The sequence below is a fragment of the Cervus canadensis genome, chromosome 19, assembly GCF_019320065.1.
Source record: "Cervus canadensis isolate Bull #8, Minnesota chromosome 19, ASM1932006v1, whole genome shotgun sequence".
In the NCBI taxonomy this organism is placed as follows: Eukaryota; Metazoa; Chordata; class Mammalia; order Artiodactyla; family Cervidae; genus Cervus; species Cervus canadensis.
This window is the reverse complement of record NC_057404.1, coordinates 1,727,599-1,754,758: the sequence shown is the minus strand read 5'-3', so window position 1 is coordinate 1,754,758 and position 27,160 is coordinate 1,727,599. Positions and strand designations below refer to the sequence as shown.

The 27,160-nt window shown below is 40.1% G+C and overlaps 1 protein-coding gene across 3 annotated transcripts in view; it reads right to left on the bottom strand.

Annotated features, from left to right (window-relative positions):
* Nucleotides 1-26,434, bottom strand: part of GABRA2 (gamma-aminobutyric acid type A receptor subunit alpha2) — a 140,289-nt gene extending 113,855 nt beyond the window's left edge. For 2 of the 3 annotated variants that reach the window (XM_043438453.1, XM_043438451.1), the window contains exons 1-3: nt 26,303-26,434; nt 25,239-25,316; nt 22,596-22,711 (exon numbers count right to left, since the gene is read on the bottom strand). In XM_043438453.1, coding sequence (XP_043294388.1) covers nt 22,596-22,711; nt 25,239-25,315 — 193 coding nt within the window. In that variant the 5' untranslated portion in view covers nt 25,316; nt 26,303-26,434. Of the gene's footprint in view, nt 1-22,595; nt 22,712-25,238; nt 25,317-26,302 lie in introns of those variants that run through there. The other variant, XM_043438452.1, reaches the window with a different exon arrangement.
* Nucleotides 26,435-27,160: the final 726 nt, after the last annotated feature.

Sequence of the window (27,160 nt, the reverse complement as noted above, 5' to 3'; positions counted from 1 at the left end):
GTGAATTTCCAAAGAAAAGTCAAAAGAAAGTAGACTATAGTTAATTTGTCTACTCATGGTTTCTCAGAAACACTGGATTCCCTTGTTTTGTTTTACACTTCCTCATATGGAATCTTGAAAGCTAGCTTTAATGTAATTCCAGTGTGACAAAGAATATCATGCCATTTGCAGATTATGACGAACTTCTGCAACAAGCTGGAAAGGCACCCCTCAAAAGGAGAAGTTTAATCACAGTTGACCTAGGGTAAGTAGTTAAAGATCACCCAATTCCATGAATTCTGCTAGAAAAAAATTACTACTCATTTTGTGTTTTTAAAGGACCTCCCATTTAAATTCATTATTTCCTAAACTGTAAGCAAATCTCCACATAAAGGGATCAGGGAAATTGGCTGCTGCATGACACGTACTTTTACAGGAACATTACACACATAATTTCCTTTGATCTTTTTAACATTCTTAGGGATGTTGGTTATTTTATACCTATTTTACCTATGCAGAAACTGAGGCTCAGAGAAGGTAACTAGTACAAACCCCATAGATTTTTCAGACCAGAATACAAACCTAGGCTTATCAGACTTGATAAGTTGCTTCTGTTGTGCCTGACTCTTTGAGACCTTATGGACCATAGCCCACCAAGCTCCTCTGTTCACAAGATTCTCCAGGCAAGAGTAATACTGGAGTGGGTTGCCATGCCCAAGTCCAGGGAATCGTCCAAACCCACAGATCAAACCGGCATCTCTTAAGTCTCCTGCATTGGCAGGCAGGTTCTTTATCACCAGCGCCACCTGGGAAGCCCTGGATATACTATACTGCCTGGGAAAATTAACATGGGCCAAAAGACAAAAAGGAAAGCGCATCTAGGAGAAAGGGTTCTCACGTTTTTCAAAGTTGAAAGTTATATGACTGATTGCATCATTGCATTATTAATTCCACAAATAATCTAAATGCCAATTTACTCTGTATCAAGCAATGCTGGAATGATTTATCTAAACCACATGGTCTTCTTCTGTCACTTTCTTTAGTTATTCTTTAGCATAATAAAAGCAAAAGCTATGATTCACATCAAGTAAGGGGTAAACCCCAGCAGAGAGTCAAAGGTTCTGGCTTCAATTCACCAATGTCCTAAGAGATTGTACGTTGATTGTATAATCAGTGTCCTTTCTGTTCTTTTGTATCTGAACCCAGATCCAATCCAAAGTATATGTCAAAGTCAAGGTTGTCCAAGAAATATGATAATAAGACTCCCCTAATCAAATAAATGTGTGGGATTGCCAACCATCCCTCACCTTCCAGAGGCATTTAAACTGGGCCCCCAGAGCAGAGATGTTTTCATTGCAATTCACTGCCTCTGTTGGTTTTGGGGTTCTTGATTCCTGGTTTATCAGATAAAGGTTCTGGAGAAACATTCATTGGTCAGAATGCACATTCTATCAGTATCACAAAATAATTATGTGATGAAGGGCAAATAATTGGTCTCTGGATCTCATTTTCATAAAGAGAGAAAAAAAGTGGAGATCATCAAATTACTACCTGTGGGACTAATAATGAGTATTAAATCATAGGTAAGCTGCTTAGCACATTACCTGGTACTCAGAACATGTTAGATATTATTATTATTGATTCATTACAATCAGGATCATTTTATAATGTTAGTAGATAGTCTCTGCAAAACAACTGAACATTTTAAACCATCCATATGAAACTAATGATAGTTTCTCATAATCTCAACAAAAAGAAAGAGTCAGTTGCTCAGTCGTGTCCAGCTCTTTGCGACCTCATGGACTGTAGCCTGCCAGGTTACTCTGTCCATGGAATTCTCCAGGCAAGAATACTGGAGTGGGTTGCCATTCCCTTCTCCAAGGGATCTTCCTGACCCAGATAACAAACCTGGGTCTCCTGCATTGTGGGCAAATTCTTTACCATCTAAGGCACCAGGGAAGCCCAATCTCAACACAGAAAAATATTTATATTTATGCTACTCAGGTTTATTATATATATGTATATATATATATATATATATCTTTTTTAAATTTTATTTATTTTAATTGGAGGCTAATTACTTTACAATATTGTAGTGGTTTCTCCATACATTGACATAAAGCAGCCATGGGTGTACATGTGTTCCCCGTCTTGAGCCCCCCTCCCTATGAAATATATTTTGCAGTTTTGTTTTTGCTTCTGTCACTGGCTCATCAAGTCTTCTCATTTTGGGGTTATAATTGAGTGCTGATTGCCCTACAGACAAGAGAACCTTGGTTCACAATCATCCCACATACAGTCCCCCCAGTTCAGCAACAGCATGCACGCATGCATGCTAAGTCGCTGAATTAGTCCTTTCACTATATTAAATCCAAGCTCATCCGGAGCTCTAATTCTATGTGTTATTGATATTAAGGTCAAGCACAGCAACTGAACCTATATATCAATCAATATTGCTTCTGAGAAGAGTGACCCATTTTAAGAAATGCTGGAGGTCAAAATTACTGATATTTAAAGATAAAATTCATTGTTAAATGCCTAAAATGTATACCAGGACCCAAAATAAGGAACTACCCAAAGTATTGATGTGTCTACGTATTTGTATGTATATGAGCCTTGGATTGATATACTTAGTCAGTTGACAAATAGTAAATTCCAGGTATTCTGCCAGGCACTGAGAACATAGTAGCAAACTAGAAAGACAAGGCCTCTGCTCCTCATCCATTTAATTCCACTCTCCCTGGCACAGAGATTTGAGATTGCAGGCTAACACTTCAAAGATGACCTCCTCTTAAATCCCTGCAATTCAAGCTCTGGCTTTCCAGCCCAGACAGCAAACCTCTTTATGCCCGGGAGTTGGGGAAGAAGGTTTCAAAGGTATATCAAGTCCATTTGTCAAACCAGCATAACAGTTAACTCATAAACACGCTAAGCATGTTAACCACAAAACATAGCTCCTGAAGTCGCGAGCAGCTTCACTTTCAGTAACACTACTCCTAAGGAGAAGTACCCGTTTCTTAGACGTCACTCATCTTTAGTAGGACAGACAATATGTACCACTTGGTGATACCGATCATATTTTATTTTAAGGTATAATTCAGGAGCTATGTTTTGCGGTTAACATGCTGGAAAGCCAGAGCTTGAATTGCATGTTGGGCTGGAAAGTCAGAGCTTGAATTGCAGGGATTTAAGAGGTCATCTTTGAAGTGTTAGCCTGCAATCTCAAATCTCTATGCAAGCTGCCAAATATCTCCAATTCTTCTGCTTCTAATTAAATGGCAGATTTGTTTATCTCTGACCCCATGAAGTAAAGCATGTCTATATGCTTTCCTTTGAGCCAAGAATTGAGACGTGATTTTGTGTCACATCTGGAAAGAAACTTTAAGTGACAATTTGCTCCTGATCCCATCTTTTCCCTGACACAGTGACAAGTAGTATTTTAGATGATGTGGGTTCCTCAGCCTAAAAACCTAAGCGAGGATGAAGTAGGACAGCCCAATCTTACACACCTGTCCCACCTCAATGGACAGCATTGGGTCATGAATAAGATAAATAAGAAAGAAAAAAAAAAAAACATGTTTTGAGTTGAGAGTTGTTACTGCAGCATAAGTTGGTTAATTCAGATTGATACATCTAATAAGCAAAAGAATTCTGACCCTGTAAACTGAGAGCCAGCTCAGAACAGTGATACACAAAAGCCCTCTTCAAAGTTATTAAGGAATATGCTAGCCAGACTCCTCTGGTGATGGACCAATCTTACTACACACATTCATTCTCCCTCTTTAACTAAAAGGTTTCAGGTAAAGTCCTACGAAAGAAAACAGGAAGACTAGAAACCTAAAGACAGATAACAGTCTAGCATTTGGACCACTTGCATCAGAATCAAGAACTGTTGATGAAATGCAGATGTCTGGGCTCAAACCAAAACTCACTGAATTTTTGAAGATTTGATAAATTTGCATTTAACAAATTCTCCAAACTGATTCCTTTAGACCCTTCATGAGAAATCTTGGTTTAGGATCAGGGCCTGAGAACTATTAATAATAATATTCAAGTGTGTGTTGTTTGAGTTGCACAAGGTTTTGCTTTAATTAGAATTAAAAACTGATCAGTCTTTAAAATGAAGAAACATCCCATAGAAACTGGCATTTCCAACAACTTATTAAAAATAACTGGAGTATCCAGCAACTCTAATCACAAACACTTCTAAAGCAATAATCATATGAAACTCAACCCTTTTTAAACAAGTGCCAATTCAGTTCCTCAGTTGTTATGACCTACCCTGCCCAAGAGAAGCAAGAGAGTTTGGGTCCTTGTGTTCTGGTTTCCAGAAGCTGTGGTATTCACACTGGAGCTTATATTCTGGGAAGTGGGGAAGAAAAGAAAACCACTGAAGACTGTTAAGCAAAGTGAAAGTGGCTCAGTCATGTCCGACTCTTTGCGACCCCATGGACCGTAGTCCATGGAATTCTCTAGGTCAGAATACTGGAATGGGTAGCTTTTCCCTTCTCCACGGGATCTTACCAACCCAGATCTCCCACACTGAAGGCTGTTTCTTTACCAGCTGAGCCACAAGGGACCCCAAGAATACTTGAGTGGGTTGTCTACCCCTTCTCCAGCGGATCTTTCCGACCCAGGAATCAAACCAGGGTCTCCTGCATCGCAGGCAGATTCTTTACCAACTGGGCTATCAGGGAAGCTCTAAAGCCCTAAAGTTAAGCAAAAGAATCACATAATCAAATCTAGTTAAAAGGTAAAAATCTGCCAATATAGAGAATTGGATAAAGCTAGGTTTATACACTCAAGTGTTTTAGAAGACAACACATATATTACTTTCCAGGCAGGTAATATGACTGAGTGACATGAGCTGAATGAGATTTCTGGCTACTAATAAATGCAGAAGACACATCTCCTCTAACAGGGGAAGTTGTTACTTAGTTCCAATTTTGTCATCAACTCAATTTCTGTTTCTGGCATCAGGTATTTTGGCCTAGGATCAGTAAATCTGCCATTTTCAAAGAGAAAGAAATCCATGATTTTATTAGACATGTCAAGATTTTTAAAGGTTTTAAGCTCATTATTTCTTTAAAAACAAAATCAAGCTAAGCAATCAGGTTGGTATTTATACATTTGCAGACAGCAGACTTAGACTGAGAGAAAGTAAAGAGAATTTGAAAAATCTTTCTGACTTTTAGCTTTCATAGCTTGACAAATGTGGATTACCAATAACCATGCAAAAGAACCACAGGAGAAAAAGCAGTTTCAGGTGGCAAAATTACGAATTTAGTTTTCAGAAGTCTGAGAAATGTATGAAAGGCCACAGATCATCACTAGTCTGTTCAACTGCTCAACAAATATGATGATTATTGTCTGCCTTCCACAAGCGCCACACTTAGCACCAGGCTAGAACAACAGACAAGGAGTCAAAAATCTCTTATTTAGAGAACTTAGATTCTAATAGGTCAAATGCAGAGCTACAAAAAGTATGCTGATATGATGCCAAGTATAGTAATGGGTGATTTGTTCAACAGAGATGTATGTGTGTGAGGGGATGGTAGTCACATAACAATACTAGAAAGTAAGACATCTAAGCTGGAACCTGAAGAAAGGAAAATGCATTCCCAGTAGATTCAACAGCTTGTTGGGCTAGAGAAAGCCAAATACATTAAAAAATAAAAACAGAAACAAGGTCAGTGAATCTAAGCCACTACATGAAAGATGGCATTAAATAGTGAGTGATGGGGCCAGGAAAGTGAAGAGAGGCCAGAGACTGTAAAGACTGCTACATGAAATGATCTGCACTTGATCCGGAAAGCAGTGAGTGCCCACAAAGAGAGTCCATCTGGGCAATAACAAGCACATTTACATCAGAAAACAGCATTGGGATGAGACAGAACCTACATAAAGGTTAACATCTGTGTCTATGGAATTGAATGAAATTCTTGTGGGAAAATCATACAGTGAAAAGCAGCAAGCGTTAACAGGGCTGACTCTTGGGGAGCAGTCACATTCAAAAAGAGGGAATATAAAGAGGGACCAAAACCTGAAACAGATGAAGAGGGTGGAGAGACTAAGAATTGGGAAAGAGGAGTGAGTTTCAAGAGCCAGTAGATCAATGATAAGCAGAGCAGAGAAGACAAAGGGGGTGGGCTTGAAGAGATGTGGCCGTTTACGTCACAGACAGAGAGCGCGTCCAGCATGCTTGGAACACTGCAAAAAGAATGTGGCACGCTTATCACTACCTCGCTTGGACCAATCACTTCCGAATCAACCTTGCTCAGCTTTAAGAGAAGCTCTGAGTTGGTATTTTCATGCCCTGGAAGTACTTAGTTTTGTACAAAGTCCTAATTGCTAGCCATTGGAAAACCAAGCAGTCCTTGTTCTCAGCTGGCCACACTTTGGAGGCCTAGAAGCCTTATTCTGCTAGCTTGCATTCAGGCCCATACTCTGTCTCTCTATTTCTCCACAATGAAGAAAAAATTGGCTTCAGATGTCTGTTCCAAGAACCTTATTTTCTATTCTATTTGACTTGAAACAAGTCACAGAATGACAGAGAGATTCTAGAAGGGAGGGGCACTGCAGCTCATGGACAAGAGTTCCCTTACTTCCTGTTTTGGAAACTGAGGCGGAGAGATAATAACTGGCCTCTTATAAAAATAAAGGGCTTTCTGCCTATAAACAAGCGTGTTGATGCTCTTGTACGCTGCTTTGCCCTCACAGCCTCTTCCGATCAAAACAAAGGCTCTTTCTCCTCTTTGCATCTTTAAAATTAAAATACCGTTAGTTCTTTAAAAACGCGGATCCTCTGGGTTATAATCTGGTTTCTTTCAGGCACTCTAATACAAATCATAATATTTCTAAAAGGAAATAACACATTTCATCTGTCCAAAAAGATTCTGGAGCAGCTTAAATAGAATATAAAATAACTGAAAGAGAAAGCTCTTTTTTCCATACTTAAGATAGCAAAATATTATTTATTGCAATACTATATTCAGAATTAGATTAGTTTTACAATTAATTATTTGATAATTTGAATCAGATTGTATAATCTATTATTTATACTGAATTAACTCACAAGTTTTGTGTCAATAGATTTTTTCCCACACACCTAGCTAACTGCAATATCCAACAAATTTTTTGAAACAGAGTTCAAATATCATCATGGCTTTATCACAAACTGGTTTTAAATTGTAAATATAGAGATAGGGATGTATTCTTATTTACATAGAGTGTGACAGAATTAGACGATACTGATAACTGGATGTGCTTAGTCTCTCAGGCGTGTCTGACTCTTTGTGGCCCCATGGACTGCAGCTGGTCAGGCACCTCTGTCCTCAGGGACTCTCCAGGCAAGAATACTGCAGTGGTCGCCACGCCCTTCTCCAGGGGATGAGGCACCAGGGAAGCCCCAGAATACTGGAGTGGGTAGCATACCCCCCTCCAGGGGATCTTCTCAACCCAGGGATCGGACCCAAGTTCCCTGCATTGCAGGCAGACTCTTTACCATCTGAGCCACCATGGAAGCCCCAGAATACTGGAGTGGGTAGCGTACTCCCCTCCAGGGGATCTTCTCAACTCAGGGATCGAACCCAAGTCTCCTGCATTGCAGGCGGATTCTTTACCATCTGAGCCACCATGGAAGATAACTGGATAGAGAAGTTGTATTTAACACTATACCTCATATCCACAGACTTTAATGGCCAATCTAGGATCAATATTCACCGGCAATTGTGTATTGACGAATGAATGAATTTGTGGGATGAATAGGAACTAATTAATTAAAAAGAATGAATTTCTCTATGGCTATATGTTGATAAAAAGTAGGGTTTATCATTGCAACCTTTAGAAACATAACTTATGAAGTCCTAATTGGCAGAGTAAACCAATAACAGTAATAACAATAAAAAATAACTGATAAAAACTACCATGATATTCTTCTTTCACGTATGCTTTATTATTTTATTCCAAGGTGATGGAGCAAAGTTTCTTTTGTTCCAATTAGCATTAAATTCACACTAGGAAAAGTCATTTGGGATTATGATATTCTCTGCTGATGTCTTCAGACAGAAGTATGTAAAGCATCACACCACCCTCTCTGAGCACATGGGGAAAACTGGAAAAATGACAAGCTGCAAAACAATCCCCTAAAGGGAAAGAGTTTGATGAAGAGTCACTTTCTGCCCCGCTAACCTTTATATCCACTCACTTAAACACGCACCTGAGCACTTCCTCATCTCTTGATAGATGTTGCTTAACTTCCCAGCTGTCCCCAGGCGGCAGCAGCAGTTGCTGGAAGCAGTCAGACATCTGAGAGTGCAATGCCTCTTACTAGACGCGGTCCCCAGAAATGACAAGACCAGATTGGGTGTGGCAGCAGCCAAGGGACAGTGGCAAAGGCAGGCGCATCAGTGTTACAAGAAGACCTGCACCTACACATAAATATCTCCAACCCGAGGGAGCCCTGAGCCTCACGGGCCTTCTCATCACCGCTGTATTTCCCAGATAACAATGTAAACCCTTGGTGACCCTCCCTGCTAAGGCTGTGAGTCAGACGCTCAGGTTGGTGCCAGCCAAAAGCAGCTCCACGCGTTCTTCAGATTATCTGGGAAGCTTGAAAGAATGAAAGTTGAAAGAATTCTGCTACAGAGATGTCTCCTCACTGCTTCACCTGCCTGCTGCTGTCCTTTAAGAATTCAGACACTGTTATTTGGACTTACACGCTTTAAGAAGAACAAATCAAGTTTTGGTATTTATTTTAAATGGCAGCATACCATAATAGTAGTTCTACTGATCATATGATGCAATGTATGCTTTCCTTGCTAGTTCTCTTTGATCTTGTAATTCTGCAATCATTACGAAGGCAAACGCTACTCAAAATGATAAATGGATACTCAGTTTTAGTTTTCAGTTATCAAGGGATGTTGTTCTCTTAGTAATGCTCTAATGAAAACTCCTTTTAAAATAGCTCTACACTCATCTCCATTGCATTACAATATTTTTATCATCTAAACCCATCTCATTCATTCTCTTAAGATTTTAGAGTTTCTCTTCCCCTAGTAGCTGTTGGAAGATTCCTTTGCTATTCTACAAAGCACAATCATCAGCCTCACATTTTTTGCTTCAGTGATTATCCTCTCACATGCCCTAGATAACTAATTATATCTACCTTCCCATATTCCCCTCTATCCAACCTAAACACCAGCCTTACAATTCCATTTCCTTTTAATTAAGACTTCCTTTCTCTTGGTAGCCAAAACTTCAGTCTTCCTTGCAAACCTGGCTGGCCTTTTAGCCCACTATTTCCTTTTTTGAGAAATTGGGGAGGTCATCTATGCACTCATGCTAACAAAACTGAATTTGTTCCATTTACCCTAATTCTCTGCCTATGGCTGATTTGCTTAATTCTCTTGTAAAAGCTTCATATTATTGAAAAATGTGGGCCCTCCAACCCAAATACCTGAGTAGTAACTCAGCATTTTTGCTTCAGAATCCAAAATCTTCTCATGAGAAAATAGGAGTAAACTGGAAGCCTCTCATCATTTTGTAAACATTTCATGTTGTTTGTCTTCATCCTCCAAACCACTTCTCCAATTTAAGTCTGGAGTTCTCTTCTGTCCTGGAAAGTTTTTCAAACACACATACCATTCTAAAAGCATCTGATCCTTTTATGTTCTTAATGGAAGTTAAATTCCCTCCAAGTACTTAGTAAAATATTTATGTACCACTACAAAACATAATCTGGACAATGGGTTTGGGAATGCACTTAAGAGGTATTTATAATTTTTCTCCTTTCTTCAATCTTCCTCAACTCTGAGGTGTAACTCTATTCCTCTACTCAATAGACAGGATCCCACTGTACTATTCATTATATCATATTCCTCAAATATTCACAGAATTTATGAATGATTAACCATCTCCACAAAATAGCTGAAAACAGTATCTTCTTTTTGACATATTTTTTCCTATGGATACTATATCAGAAAAAGAAAACCTTACCTTTGCTTTATTATGTTTTAAATCAACTTAGTAATATCCTGACTGAACATTTCCTGTTAAGAATACTGAAATACTTTCATACAGAAAGAATAATGCCACACATACTACTAGGACAAACTTTGTGCTACATTTTGCATTTATTCCCCTAAAAAGGAACTACCATCCTGAATCTTAACAAAGATAATTATAAAAAGAAACTTCTTATAACAGAGTACTGTATTTTTTAATTTTACATGAAACCATTTTTTATGTTTTTATTGTGCATGTTTTAAATATCTAAATAAACAAAAAGGAATGCAAAAAATAAATAAAAATTGACATTACTGAATTCATATTAAGATAGAAATGAATTAATACTTTTATATATGCTAATTTGTTTAATTTGTTAAAAAATTATAATAATAACATAGACATCAAAACTATCCTAAAAGTTACTTAAAATGCAAAAACTTAATGGAGAATTTGAGGGAATCTCTATGTATCTTATAAATTGATAACCTTAATTTGGTTATCTATTTGGCTATCTAAAGAGCTTCTATATGAAATCTCTTTAGATTTAAATGACCCAGCAATCCCACTTCTGGGCATACACACCGAGGAAATCAGATCTGAAAGAGACACATGCACCCCAATATTCATCACAGCACTGTTTATAATAGCCAGGACATGAAAGCAACCTAGATGCCCATCAGCAGATGAATGGATAAGGAAGCTGTGGTACATACACACCATGGAATATTACTCAGCCATTAAAAAGAATTCCTTTGAATCAGTTCTAATGAGATGGATGAAACTGGAGCCCATTATACAGAGTGAAGTAAGCCAGAAAGATAAAGACCAATGCAGTATACTAACACATACATATGGAATTTAGAAAGATGGTAACAATAGTCCTATATGCAAAACAGAAAAAGAGACACAGATGTACAGAACAGACTTTTGGACTCTGTGGGAGAAGGCGAGGGTGGGATGTTTTGAGATGACAGCATCGAAACATGTATATTATCAAGGGTGAAACAGATCACCAGCCCAGGTGGGATGCATGAGACAAGTGCTCAGGGCTGGTGCACTGGGAAGACCCAGAGGGATCGGGTGGAGAGGGAGGGGAGGGGGGATCGGGATGGGGAACACATGTAAATCCATGGCTGATTCATGTCAATGTATGACAAAAACCACTACAATATTGTAAAGTAATTAGCCTCCAACTATTAAAAATAAATGGAAAAAGAAAACATTAATTTTATTCTTATGATACTTTACTACTAGTAATAAGATCTGTACCTTGAGGAATGAGGGTATTGCAAGTTAAAAACAAGTTTCCAGAATTCTGTGTTAGGTCAGTAACATTAAAATTCAAAGAAAATAAACAAAATCCTCGTAACATTACAACTCCTGTCATTTTTTTTTTTTTTAATTTCACAGTTCATGTCTACTTGTTAACTCATCTGCAGCTCAAAACATTAGGATAAGGCAGAACAGTTTATAAAGAAAATTGAGAAATATCCAGAAGTTCTGACTGGAATTAACACTTACCTTCCTACCTCTAGGAAAGCCACTCTTGCCACAGACACCCTCACCATCCCTGCTACAGACACAGATCTCACACTTCTTTGTGGCTATCACAATTCTTAGCTTGACAGCAAATATATCAGAAATCTCTCTTCTCTGCATGAGAAGACTTACAGTCCAATAAAGAAAAACATAGGGTGATTATTCAATATTATTAAAAAGGAGAGAATAAAAAAACCAACGTTAAGAGACTCAAAAGGCATAGAGAGCCAAAATAAGATGTGACATATTTCTGCAAAGACTCCGTCCTGTTTGCCATAGCATTGAACGTTTCCAGCATTTCCAGCAGAACCCAGCAAACTGCCGGCCCTTAGTAAGAAACAACGGAATGAATGAACTATGCTTACAGAGACAGAACTTGGCTAACTCCAGTTGTACAAGCAGAAGTGACTTCTTCTCTAAATTTTAATAGCATTTTCTGATAATGGAACATGTGTTTACTGTTTCAAGTTATTTTGAGAATCACACTGTACCTACCTTATAAATTTCAATTTGCTAACATCTGCTGGATCATCAAAAAAGCAAGACATCTCCAGAAAACCATCTATTTCTGCTTTATTCTGACTTCATGGATCACAACAAATTGTGGAAAATTCTGTAAAAGATGGGAATACCAGACCACCTGACCTGCCTCAGAGAAATCTGTATACAAGTTAAGAAGCAACAGTTAGAACTGGACATGGAACAACAGACTGGTTCCAAATAGGAAAAGGAGTATGTCAAGGCTATATTGTCACCCTGCTTATTTAACTTATGTGCAGAGTACATCATGAGAAACGCTGGGCTGAATGAACCACAAGCTGGAATCAAGATTGCTGGGAGAAATATCAATAACCTCAGATATGCAGATGACACCACCCTATGGCAGAAAGTGAAGAAGAACTAAAGAGCCTCCTGATGAAAGTGAAAGAGGAGAGTGAAAAAGTTGGCTTAAAGCTCAGTATTCAGAAAACTAAGATCATGGCATCTGGTCCCATCACCTCATGGGAAATAGATGGGGAGACAGTGGAAACAGTGTCAGACTTTATTTTGGGGGGCTCCAAAATCACTGCAGATGGTGATTGCAGCCATGGAATTAAAAGACACTTGCTCCTTGGAAGAAAAGTTATGACCAACCTGGACAGCATATTAAAAAGCAGAGCCATTACTTTGCCGGGAAAGGTCCATCTAGTCAAGGCCTTGTTTTTCCAGTAGTCATGTATGGATGTGAGAGCTGAACTGTAAAGAAAGCTGAGTGCTGAAGAATTGATGGTTTTGAACTGTGGTGTTGGAGAAGACTTGTGAAAGTCCCTTTGACTGCAAGAAGATCCAAACAGTCCATCCTAAAGAAAATCAGTCCTGAATATTCATTGGAAGGACTGATGCTGAAGCTGAAACTCCAATACTTTGGCCACCTGATACAAAGAACTGACTCATTTGAAAACAATCTGATGCTGGGGAAGATTGAAGGTGGGAAGAGAAGGGGACGACAGAGGATGAGATGGTTGGATGGCATCACCAACTCAATGGACATGAGTTTGGGTAAACTCCGGGAGTTGGTGATGGACAGGGAGGCCTGGCGTGCTGCAGTCCATGGGGTCGCAATCAGTCAGATATGACTGAGTGACTGAACTGAAGGGATTTCATCCCCTGGAGACCAACACTATACCTTGTACATCTTTATATCCTGCAGATTGTCTGGCATGTCATCAGTCTTCAACACACATGTTAGGGAACAAACTAATTTCATTTGTCTCTTTTCACATTAACACATTGAGAAATAATGAACTGCTAACTAGCCAAGCTGTTCACTTGGCCATCTCCACTACCAATATAGATTTCTACAACATGATTGAGCTGTTATCAATCAAAAAATAACACTAACACAAATGGATCAGTCATGCCTATGGTCTGATTTATCCACTGTGCATTAAGGGGTGAAAAAATGAGAAACGCTGATTGCACCAGCGCATAAGGCTTGTGAGAAAACAGAACACTGAGTGAGGAGTACTTGTGCCTGAAACAGCAAAAATTACAGCCCCTCAAAGTTAGGATTAAGGGCAATGAATGCCTTTCTAGCTGCAACGGTTGAAAGAAGCTGCTATTAACCAAAACCATTTAAGGTGAAAACAAAGCTTTAGTGTTAGTTCAGTAAAACAGAGAAAGTAGTCTCTGGGTCACTTACTTCAGTGATGCTGCCTTGAATTTTGTAGGAGATGCTGTTTGGAAGAAAGTGTCACCATCCAATCTAATGCAATGCATTACTGGCATGTGCTCACTCAGTCTACCTTTCCTATAAAATAATCACACGCTATATATATATACACATATATATATATATAAATTACAAGCTATTATATATTATATAATTACAAGCTATATACAATGACAAGCTATTTTTTATATATATATATATATACATATATATATATATATAATTAAAGCACCATTCTGAGAGACAGTTCTGCAGAATCTCATTCTAACCATTTCTGGAGACACCTGTCTGCACCATTCCCTGACAGGGAGCGGGCCAGCCACACACAGCTTTAGGGTGAGGGTGTACAGCCACTCAGAGATGTTTCTTAGTCTGCTTCACAATATTAAAAAGAATCCAAAAGCCTGCATACTACATTACCATGTGTCTAGTTTAACTTAGTATACACAATTTCTACGCAGGAGGGTGAGCACAGGCCCTACTCAAAGCTGAAGAAACTGATTTTGAAAGTCATGTCCAGAGTGTCCAGCCTCCCAAACAACATCCTGAAGAACTGAAGCTTTCAAACTGTGGTGCTGGAGAAGACTCCTGAGAGTCCCTTGATGAGCAAGGAGACCAAAGCAGTCAGTCCTAAAGGAAGTCAACCCTGAGTGTTCACTGGAGAGACTGCTGCTGAAGCTGAAGCTCCAATACTTTGGCCACCTGATGTGAAGAGCTGACCCATTGGAAAAGACCCTGATGCCGGGAAAGATTGAGGGCAAGAGGAGAAGGGGCGGCAGAGGAGGAGATGGCTGGATGGCATCACGGACTCGATGGGCATGAGTTTGAGCAAACTCTGGGAGACGTTGAAGGACAGAGTAGGCTGGCATGCTGTCCACAGGGTCACAAAAAGTTGGACACGACTTAGCGGATGAACAACAACAAAACAGCATCCGACTTCAGGGAGCCAGCATCTTTCTGTATCCCATGCTTCAGGCCACCCATGAAATAATTTTCAGTACAGAATAAATGAAAAATACCTTGATTTCTATCATTTATACATTTATCCAAAGCTACTTACACACTTCCCAGGTGGCTCAGACGGTAAAGTGTCTGCCTGCAGAGTGGGTGGAAGACCTGGGTTTGATCCCTGGGTTGAGAAAATCCCCTGGAGAAAAGCCTGGCAGTCCACTCCAGTGCTCTTGCCTAGAGAACCCCATGGACAGAGGAGCCTGGGGGCTACAGTCCACGGGATTGCAAAGAGTCGGACACGGCAGAGCAACTAACCTTTTACTTACACATTTACACACTTAGGTGAAGTCATCCCAATTTATTTTCATTTTATCATTCATGAAATAATCACACACAGCGTCTCCTATAACTCTGAGTCAAATCTCAGTGGGTGGAGAAGATCTGGTGGCAGAGGGTGAAAGAGGCTTTAAAACCATCTCGTGGCTGAGAAGGTTATCCTACCCCAGCAACTCTGGGGGCCTCAGAAGGCTGAGTCAGGAGGGAGGGGAGGCTGCGTGCTGCACCGCCTCACGCCTCTGCCGGAGCACCAGCCCCACCACAGCTGCTGAGCGAGGAGGAGATGCTGAGGATCATCGCTTTCAAGCAGAGGCCTGATACCCGAAGCTTGCCCTGCCTCCATCCGAGACAAGAACTTCTCAAAGGCCCAACTGCTTCCTGTCTGCCCAGTTTGTCCCCTCCCCACTTCAACTCCAGATCACTCTCAGTGTTCTGTCTCCTCACGTCTCCACCATCCCTCACCCCTTAAGATGCTGTTAAATATCAGGATGCACTCTGTAGCCGCAACACCCAGAGCCTCTGCCTTTCAAGTTCCTGACACATCCCAGCCTAGGATCGTGGACATGCTCTCAGTTTTACGCCCCTAAGACCATCATCTGCATCACGTAGTGAGGTCATTTTGTAAATATAATTTTTCTCTTACAGGCAAATTCATTATCATGAACTGATGATGCCTAATTGATACATGTCATGACAACATGACATATTTCCTTTTGTGATTGGTTTTGTTTTCAAAGTTTCTGTACATATATTAATACAAAGGTATGCTCCAAAATGAAACCAGCAGCATAAAAAACACAAAAAAATACATCCTTTCTTTAATATTGGGTTATGTGAAAAAAAATATATTGGGTTATATGTGCCACACATTTATCCTTTTTTATAAGTCATGGTTTTTATAAATTAAGGGAAATACTGATTGATGGCCTCTATTGCATTCTTAATAGAAGTAGAACCAACAATAACAGCAATATCTACAAGTATTGAGTCCCTACTCTGTCAGACACTCCAATAAAGTTTACATTAAATCCTTAACAAACCAATAAGTCAGATACATTTTACAAATACAGAAACCAAAGCAAAGGGAGGTTGAGAGAAAAGTTTTGTCATTAATATAGTGTGGCAACAGAATTCAAATTCAAAGATGTTGCTCTTCAGAGGTACTGATCCTAAACCATTTCTTTACAAAGTAATATTATGCAATGTTGAGATCATACTCTCTCTTAAGTTCTGGGAGAGACCAGATTTTTTTGTACTAACTTTTGTCCACTGAATATCATATGTTCTAGTTTTATAAATCCGAGAGTAGTAAAATGCATAGAAACATCCGTCTCTCTACAGCTGGAGGAAAAATATCCAAGAGTGAAGTTGGAAACTGACACTCAGACCCTAACTGGATAATCTGACATCATGTTCTTCATGGCCTTAGCATAAAGCTTCTTCAAGTTTTTAGAGGACAAAACGAAGCACTAAAGAAAAGATTCTATCTAGACAAGCTCCTTAAAACAGCTTATCAAAATGCAGTTAAGCATGGTACTCAATCTAGATTTTCCAGACTGAATCTATAATTTAGATGCCAAGCTTTGTCATTTCTAATAGTTGTCACAGTTGAGCACTGTGAATGTTAGCTGTCATAAATATATGAGGCCTGTCTAAACATCCATCTTCTTCAGTGACCCTATAAACACGGTCCAAAAAAAACTGTTGCTCCTTTGATTCAGCTAACAATTTGAAAGCCTCTTATGGAATGTGGAAATTCATAGGTGGTACCCAAGTTGTTAGCTCCAACGAGTAAAAGGAAGAAAAAAGAGAAAACTGATTCAGTGGTTAGTTTTAGCTAATCTGAATATATGGTCTTGATAGATATGTTTCCAGATTTACAATGAAGTAAGTCAACCCAGGGGCTTCCTGACAGCTCAGGTGGTGAAGAATCCACCTGCAATGCAGAAGACCCCAACTCGATTCCTGGGACAGGAAGATCCGCTGGAGAAGGGACAGGCTACCCACTACAGTATTTTTGGGCTTCCCTTGTGACTCAGCTGGCAAAGGATCTGCCTGCAATACGGGAGACGGTTCGATCCCTGTGTTGGGAAGATCCCCTGGAGAAGGGAAAGGCTACCCACTCTGGTATTCTAGACTAGAGAATTCCATGAACTGTATAGTCCATGAAATCGCAGAGTTGGACACAACTGAGTGACTTTCACTTTCACTTTCAAGCCAACCAAGACCTACCAATATTTTCGTCATCTGTTTTCAAGGATACTACCTTCTAAGATGACGTTCTCCTTGAAGAACACTCCTCTCTTATTCCTAAGACTAATAGCTATCAATTGTACTCCACATCATATTTTCTTAAAATTTTTAATTTAGTTGAACCATGCCATTATCCTTGTGACATAAATAGGGTAAGTGGAATCTCTCCTCCAGTTTCACAGATGAGTAGATGAAGTCACAGATGGGATTAATGAATCATCCAAAGACACACAGGTGGTTCAAAGCAGAATCATAACTAACATAAGGCAGGAGCTGGAATAACTGGTGTAGTAATTGTTTCTATTCAACAAAAAGTCAACCTAATATGCTGATGCTGACAGTGAAAGACCAGTAAGATAAGGAAATAAAACTGTTCAGGTGATTTCAAGGATAAGGTAAGTTCTATAGTTGATTCTTTTCATGAAAGTATACTAAATAAAATAAAAGAATAAAATTAAAATTTATTCAAGAAATATTTAATTCCATACTTTCTATGTTTCAGGCACTGATATAGATGCTTGAGGACCAGATAACAAAACCGGTGAAACCCCTACCTTCATTGGCCTGAATTCTGGCAAAAGAGACAAAATAAGCAATTGACATAATGATTAAAAAATTATCTTGTGTATTAAAAAATAATAAGAGCCAAATTTATAAAGGGAAAAAAACTGAAACCGAGTAAGAAGGATCAGCACTGCTAGAGGATGGACATGTTGTATTTATTTTATTGGTCAGAGGAGGCCTCATTGAGAAGGTGAGGTCAACAGATACCCAGGCAGAGGAAACAGTCAGGGGAAAAACTCCAAGGAATATGCTGGTGTCTTCATGGAACAGAAAAGATGCCAGTGTGACCACAGTAGTCTTAGCAAGAAGGAGAGTGGTGTGAGGAGAGGCCAAAAATAGGAAGACAGATCACGCAGGGCCTTGGAGGCCATCAAAAGACATTTGTGTGTTACTCTGACTCAAGTAGAGACCACTGCAGGATTCGAGCAGTTGAGTACTGTCTTTGGACCTGCAGGTTAAAGAGGACCCGCAGTTCTGCACAACTCAAATGTTCAAAGTGCTAGATGCAAACTATACCTAAACAAAACTGGAAGAAGGAAACAATTAATTAACCTGCCTGCAATGCAAGAGATCCAGGTTTGATCCCTAGGTCGGGAAGATCCCCTAGAGAAGGAAATGGCAACCCACTCCAGTATCCTTGCCTGGAAAATTCCATGGACAGAGGAGCCTGGAAGGCTAGTCTATAGAGTCAAAAGAAGTCCGACATGACTGAGCATCTAAATTTCACTTCATAATTGGTTATTAAATATCTTAAAATTTTATCATTCAATGTATTGTATAACTTTCATCATGTAAGTCCCAAACTGATTTCTCTTTCCTATATACTCATTTACATTTCATTACTAAGGAAATATAATAATAATTGAGTTTAATTATTCAGATTATGCATCAATAGAGATGTTCAGTTTGAAATATTAAATTGACTCAAACCCATTCCCCCCTTATTAATTTCTGAGGCATAATGATACAAATAATTTCCCAGAACTTTTTATTTGAAATAACATATGGATGTTCAGGCTAAGAATTTTGAACAGAGAGGAAACCACAATAATAACTGAAATTTACAACACTGTATTTACTAAGGTTTTCAAAGCCTTCAGTTACTATGTATTAACTCTCTACTATAGGCCAGTCACTGCTAAATCCTTTGCATATATCATTGTAATTAATATTCATCAAAAACCCTGAGAATAGTCACTGTAATCCCATTTTATAGACAACAGATGTGTCCCCAGAGAGATGAAGTACTGAACTGATGAAGTACAGGAGTGCTCAGTACCCGAGCTCAGAATTTACCTAAAATCTCCACAGTTTAAAGTTATGTTTCCTTCACCAAACTACACCACCTTCCTGTAGCATGATGCTCAATGTATATCCTCGACATTCCCAACCCAAAGGTCAGCCAGATGTGAGTAATCCCATTTTACAGATGATTAACTGGTCACAGAAAAGTTAATCAAGCAATCAACATTTATTTTATGGTTACCATATGCAAATCAATATTTAGTTCCTGAGAGTGCAGAGGATTTATGATACAATATCTTGCCTCAATAAGTTTACAATCTTGTTAAGGTAACAAGAGACACATAAAAAGATAATAAATAATCCAAGATAGCACATAATAAGTACCAAATGAGATACAGAGCCAACGACTGCTAAAGAAATTCAGCAGAGAGAAAATTGAATCTGGGTGTTTCAATTCAATCAAGAGTGCTACTAAAAAGGACCCATGGTGAGGTGGTCATCACAGGAAAAGTTTAGTTCAGCAGAAAGGATGAGGAATTATTCCCCAGAAAGAGTTAATATGATCAAATGCCAAAGATGTGTTAGTCTCTCAGTTGTGTCCAACTCTCTGCAACCCCGTGGACTGTAGCCTGCCAGGTTCCTCTGTCCATGAAGTTCTCCAGGCAAGAATATTGGAGTGGGTTGCCATTTCCTTTTCCAGGGGATCTTCTCGACCCAAAGATGGAACCCAGGTCTCCTGCATTGCAGGTAGATGCTTTACCTTCTGAGCTACTAGGGAAGCCAGCCAAGGGAGAAGATGTGAATGGATTATCAAAAGAAAATGGGTAGATGTGTTTGAAGTGCAGATGCATGAGTGGCAAAGTAAAAATGAAGCCAGAGAAGTAAACTGTAAAAGTTCTGGTTGTCAAAGTAGGAACCTATGGAAGGAGCAAAGGAATTGATTGTGTTTAAATGCTAGTACCTGGCATTTGCTTTGGTATACACTTTTATTTATGTAATCCTTTCAACAAACCTATAATATAGAAGGTAAATATATCCTGTCATTGTAAACAGAAGGAAACAGATTACCTGGCCAAGGATGGTTTTGAGTGTGAAGATGGAGCAGGAATTCTAATCTAGATCAATGTGCATGCAAGGACTATACTCCTTCCACTTCCCCTTCATCATTGTCTACAGAAAGCAATGGGGAGCTTTAAAAGGCATTTGATCAGAGGAGAGGGGCCTTCCTGGTTGCTTAGCTGGTAAAGAGTCTGCCTGAAAAGCAGGTAACCCCAATTCAGTTCCTGGGTTGGGAAGATCCCCTGAAGAAGGGATAGGCTACCCACTCCAGTATTCTTGGGCTTCCCCAGTAGGTAGCTCAGACAGGTAAAGAATCCTCCTGCAACGCAGGAGACCTGGGTTGAATCCCTGGGTTGGGAAGACCCCCTGGAGGAGGGTATAGCAACTCACTCCAGTCTTCTTGCCTGAGAACCCCCATGGACAGAGGAGCCTGGAGGGCTACAGTCCATGGGGTTGCAAAGAGCAGGGCGTGACTGAGTGACTAAGTAGGCAAGATGAGAGGGTAATATATGAAAAGTACTGACTAACAGAAGACTAATGTGACTGTGAAATATTAGCACAAGTCCAATGTCAGAGAAGGACTCGGGAAGGAAGTCACCAGGCAAGAAGCTGGAAAACCACTTCATCTACTGCATTAACCTACAGAATGAGCAACAAGGATTTATATTCAAATGCTGCTAATGGAAGTAAAGAGAATGGAAGAGGTATTTAAAAAGAAATATGAAGAGATAAATGGCAATACCCATGTCCTTTAACAGGTATTTTTTATGTTCCAACTATATGCTGATAGTATAAATATCTCTCCTAAAACCTCACAGACAAAATCCAAGATCTAGCTCAAATATTTTAAGTTTTTTTGACAGCACATGATTTATTTAAAAATAATAAAATCTACACATTGGAAAAACTATCTGCCTCAGTGCACTCTACCTCTCAAACCACCATCATGAACTATGACAGCCTCATGCTAGGCACACTTCTATTGTATGAGTTTGATATTAGTTCCTTGCTATATATATTAACATGGACAGTAATGCCTTATATTCATGGTCATTAAGCATGTTAATTACTAAGGAAATACTTTTTTCTATTAGTTTTTACTTTTAATAGACAGTGTATATTAAACAATCGAATTCTCTCCGAGAGATAGAACACACCATAATTCTGAGGTTATTCCTTCCCAGTACTTCCCTCTTAAAATGCAAGGTACCACTCAGGATTCAAGTCCAAAACTAGTAGCAATTAAATGGCATATTACTTAAAACAAGTTGAATCTTTTCCAACAATCGGACTCCTGGGCAATGAAAATCATACAATTGCCAAATATGTATAGAATTAATCATCTTTTATATTTTTCAAAGACAATATTGACATGGACATCCAGGTATTTAGTCACTACACATCTTTTGAAGCAATTTAAAAAGGCACAGTTGCCAACCAGGTAATAATCAGGCTAACTATATAAATCTTTGTCAGTACCAAGCATTCAGCTAATTTGCCTTAATTTTGAATTAGTTATTAAGCTGAATATCCTAATCAGTATAACATACATTTGATAAATGTGTGCATTCATATATCTGCACATATATATGTGTGTGTACACATGTACATATATGTACATATACATATATATACATATCTTATTAGAACTGATGAGTAACAGTATTTTGACCCAGAATTCTTTTAGGAATTACACATCTACCCTATTTACACCTAATATCCTTAGTATCATCCAACTATGCTAAAGGATAATTAAAAATTAACATATTAGCCAAGCTTAATTTCCTTTACCTGTATGGAAAAAATAAAATAGATTTGTTTTTCTGAGTTGAGAAAGAACATTTAAATTTGATTTCAAACTGTGCCACAGGCCAATAACTTAGGTCTACAGCTAAAGTAGGTCCAAAATATCTTTGAAAGTTTCAAGAATGCTAAACCGAAGCTGTACCTTAGAAAAGTCACCTGCACGTGTAAAGAAATATCATCACAGAATCCTAATAAGTAAATTTGCTAAAATTCAACTCAGACCCTCCTTTACATTTTTGTTTCTCATTTCTACACATCTATACCAATGTGAAAACAGGCATCTGCAAAATTCAGTGAAGGAAATGAAAGACACTGAGCAAGCGCATCTATCCAATAATGCCACACTTTCATATGCTCTAAGTTTGAAAACCTTAGCTGTTATCAATAAACTAACTTAAAAAATACTCATGCACAAAGTCTGGGTTCTATATGACTTCAGATATTCTGTAAAAGCTATGTTTAAAAATTTTGTCGGTATAAAAGGAATCAGAGATAATGTTATTTCATATACCTTATTTTCTATTATCTGTGTTTTTTAATACGTGGCAGTGGCATTCATGTATCAAATGTATTAAAATATAAATATTACCTTTAACTTTTAAAGGCATTACTTTGTGTTTAAGAAAAGGAAAACTATTTTTACCTCCCAGTCCTGGTCTAAGCCGATTATCGTAACCATCCAGAAGTCTGTCTAGAATTCTTGTAAAGATGGTAATGTTATTTTTAGCCTCATCTTCTTGGATGTTAGCCAGCACCAACCTAAACAGATAATTTTACAAGCTGATATATATACATATGTGTGTTTTGCAAGTGCCAACATGCTCTTCTTCCTTGATTTGAATTTTAAGGCTCCTTAAGCTGTTAGTGCCACCCATTTTCTCCTTTTTTTTTTTTTTTTCAGTTCTATAAATACCAGTGCGTCAATGAGGAAGGTAAACAGTCTGTTGTAAGTGGGTAATAAACACTAGATTATCAGAAGTGTGAAATCAAAATTATTTCAGATTCCTACCACTTAGCAAAGTGGGTGAACCATTCATTTCTTTGTAAAATCTATTCCCTAGGATACATTAGGACTGGAGGTGATCACATGCAGATGGTACTAGCAATGCTATTCTGCATTTAGAAAGGTACAAAAAACCCAAAGGGGTTCCTGAAATAACTCTTCAGGGATCTGAATATTAATTGGAAAATAAATCGCCTCCTTGGAGGCACAAAATTTCTCTATCTTCCTCAGAAATGTCTTTTCCTTTTATGTCTTTTTCTCTTTTAAAGCAAGATGATTTTCTAACTTTGGGTATACCTCCACCCAATGGCCAAGTGCAATATAGACATCAGGGAAACTCCACTGGCTGTGTTCCAGGCTCCAGTGTAGCCAGGAGGTGGAGGTGGGCTCTGAAAGGATCAGTAGAGCCCACGAGAGCTGCAGACAGCCCTGGAGGACTACCCCTCCGCCAGGCTGGCCTCTGTGGAGAGCAAGGAACAGAGGTCATCCAAGATTGACATGCCCAGCTACTTCGTGTGTGCGTGTGTGTGCGCGCGCGTGCGTGTGTGTGAGATATAAATTTGCAGAAAGAATAAATGGTCTTAAAATATCACCGGAAGAGGGTTCGAAGCAGTGATTTTCTCCATTATTTCTCCAACAGAAAGCCAGAGACCTGATTTTGTGACACCCAGCGATCTGGTGCAGTAGCAACTGGATGTATAAAACAGAACGTCCCTCTTCACTGCCATTTTTTTCCCCCAGAATGATTCAGAGATTTAAATTACTGGTCCAAAAAAAGAATCATTTATATAATAGAATAAAATACTGGCATGAGCATTACTGGTCAAATATAGAACAGAAAATTAGTAGAAGAAAAATAAGTTCTGAGGATTTTCAGTGATTATTAACTGACCACGGTTTGTTCACTCCTTTAAAATCAAAGAATATATGTAATTGCATTCTGATCAAGGTTCATTGTCCAAAATATCATTGACAGAATTCATTTGCATTTAAATGATTGTATAGCTAGTAGCTAAAAATAGTCTAAATACATGAACAAATTGGTAACCAACTTCAAGCAAATATTGTCTTCAGAGAAAATGTTAAAATTGTGGTATAAAGAAACATTTTTAAATTATGTAAGCAAATGATTTCATATGTTGAGCCACAAAAGTTTCTATATTGTCTTAAGCTAATTTTAAAACTAGTCACTAAGATAATCATAAAGTTCCACTTAGAGATTTTCACTGGAATGTGTTTTTTAATTAATGTCACATTTTCTTTCTAAAGTCAATATCAAGATATTAAATGAGGAGCTATTTTACAAATAAAAATGCAACTTCATGAAGAAATTTCTTCTCAAGTCTAGAAAATATTTTCATTCTTTAACAATTACTGAGACAGGAAAATTAAAATTTTAAAGGGAAATAAAAGTATTATAAAATCATAAATACTAATTTTTAAAATAACAGTTACATGGACATTCATAAGAATCTTAAATTTTATTAAGTACTGTGGTATGTTGAAAACGATATCCTAAATTTAGGCAATAAATAGAAAATGCCCACTGATGATAAAAATCAGAAAAGACTGTAATTAAGATGAAGTTGTTGAAAACAACAGAAATTAAAATTTATATTTGTAGAATATAGGTAAAACAGAATTTGTTACATTTTCAAAGTAGTACTGTTTATGGCAGAACCATCTCAGGAATAAAAGACCTCTAAATCAGTAACAGAAAAGTTATTAATAAATCAAGGTTTTGTTTTATTGTTCGTGATTGTGAAGTTGTATACTGCCTCCACCTAGAGGTTTCAGATTCACACATCACTTAGGTTTTCTATGTTGACTAAAAGATCCAAGCCCATTTTAGCAAAAAAGGAAAACAGAGAGAGAAAAAGATTAAGTTGCCAAAAATCATTTAGCTTGTGCTTTTCTGTTTGGCTTAAAGGAAAATTGATGGCCTCTTTATTGAATCGTGGTGTTATTACTATCACATATAACAATCACTTCAATTATTCGCAAAAATACGCCATCTAAAGAGTATTCTTTTCTCCTGTGATGTTTTTTAAAGAAAATGTTGTATTCACTTTTGTATTTTATGGCTGCCAACAAGAAGCAGCAAACTTCTAATAGTCTTTGCCACTTTACAGTTCTGTTTCCTGCTACTGCCTTTTTTCATTAGAAATGGTCCTTCAAAATACTTCAGCTCCTCAAAAGCCACCTCTGTCTGCACTGATGGCATTCAGGAAACACACCTTTACCCTGAATTTAAAATGGCAAAACAGTAAAAAACTGTCTCACCTGGCTGGGTCCCACGCCAAGAAAACGAAAAGCAGCAACTGCATATTGGAGCTGTTCGGTTTCGTCTTCATCTCCATTCTTTGTAAAATCATGGAAGAAAAACAAAATATACACTCAAAATTACATTCTGTCATACCATCCAAATAGCCCAAAAGAATGTCATTTCATCTGGCAACGGGAGTTAAAGCAACAGAGACGATGCCAGTGGAGTGTGTACGGGGTGTGATGATGATTGAAGGACGTGTCCCCCTACCCCACCCCCTTTCTTTTTTTTTTTTTTCTCTTCACAGAAAGATGACCAAATAATCAGACTTTGCTCTGCCAGGAACTTCCCCCAGCCCCATCGTCAGCAAACACTGTTTTGTGGTCACACGTAAGAAGAACACGCGGGACCCTGCTCTGACATACGAGCTAGAGAAAAGGATGGGCTGGAGAGGAGGGTGTAAAGGGGGAGGAGAGACGGGTACTTCCTGCCACGATCCCCCAACCAAGACCACCCCCGCATTCACCACCAGAGAAGCAAGGGGCAGCCAGCCCACTTTCCTCGATGATTATTTTCTCATTACAGCGAACTGCAGTTCTCACGACTTCACTCCTTGACTCCCTTTCAAATAAAAAATCGAATAAAAACACCTCCCTCCCTGCCCATCCACAGTTGCCCAAGACCACATCTTGGAGGCAGCCGGGTTCGGATTAACTGCTGCGAAACGACGCGTTTGACAGCCGCTCCGGAGCCGAGGACCACAATCCGAGCCGGAGCGTGAGGCTCCGAGATGCAGCCGAGGCAGGCGGGCAGCGGCGACCGCGGTCTGCAAAGTTGAAGACTATAAAGGAGCCAGGCTAACGAGCCGGGCGGCTCGGATCCTAGGAGAGTTGCAAATGGGCTTCTCGTGAGGAGTACCGACATGATTTTTTAAATATGCTGGGGCGGAGGGGGCGACCTGAGCCTCTTCGGTTTCCAGGGAACAGCGGGGAGTGGAGGGAGGGGAGATGAGCCAGGCACGGGAAGCCAAAGGTAAACGGGGAGGCAAAGCTCCCTACTGGGACCGCGCGTGCGATCTTACCTGAAACGGCAGGCACAACTGCTGTTTTCCGCCCTCCGCCCTGATCTTGAAGAGAGAGGAAACTTGAGCGAGGGACCGACTGCAGCAACCCGGCGAGCCCGAGGCGGTGGGCTGGCGGAGTCAGGAGCGCGCGAGGCGCGGCGGCGGCGGCGCGAGGAGTGGAAAGCGGCGAAGGCGTCCGTAGTGGCGGTGATGGGCGGAGGAGAAGGGAGAGGAGGAGGGGGAAGCGTCGGCAGGGGCGGGCGGGGTAGGGGCAGACGCCAGGCGCGGCGCGGTGCGCGCAGGCAGCGGCGGGCACGAGCCCCACGCCTCGCGGAGGAGGAGCCAGGCCCCGGAGGAGGGCCAACGAGTTTCCCGGGAGATCAGGGACCCCCCGCCCCTGCCCTCTCGCAGACACCGGGAGCCGCCGCCCGCCGGGCACCTGCGGCGGCACAGCCCCAGGCGGCGGCGAGCGCCCGGGTGCGCCCGGGGCACCGCTCCCCGCGCCCACGCCGCGCCGGCGGAGCGGAGCCCGCGCGCCGCCCAGCGCTGCGCCCCGCGGCCCCCTCCAGGGCTCCCCGGAGGGCCCCGGGCTCCAGCGGGGGCTGCCGGCGCGTGCTGGTGCGGCGTCAGGGTCGCCGTGCGTCCGGGCTGGCCCTAGATCCCCGGGGCCTCGCCCGGCCGGCCGCCCCACAGCGCGCCCTGGCTCCGGAGCGACGTGTCTGCCTAGGGGAGGTCGGGCTCCCGCCGGAGGGCGAGGGGACTCTGCCCGCCTGGACGTGGCCAGCGGCGCATCCACGCCGGACCGAGTTCAAGGCAGGTTGCGTGGCATCAGACAGCAGGAAGTTTCTTTGATTTCCCGAGCCCCTTGATGTACCA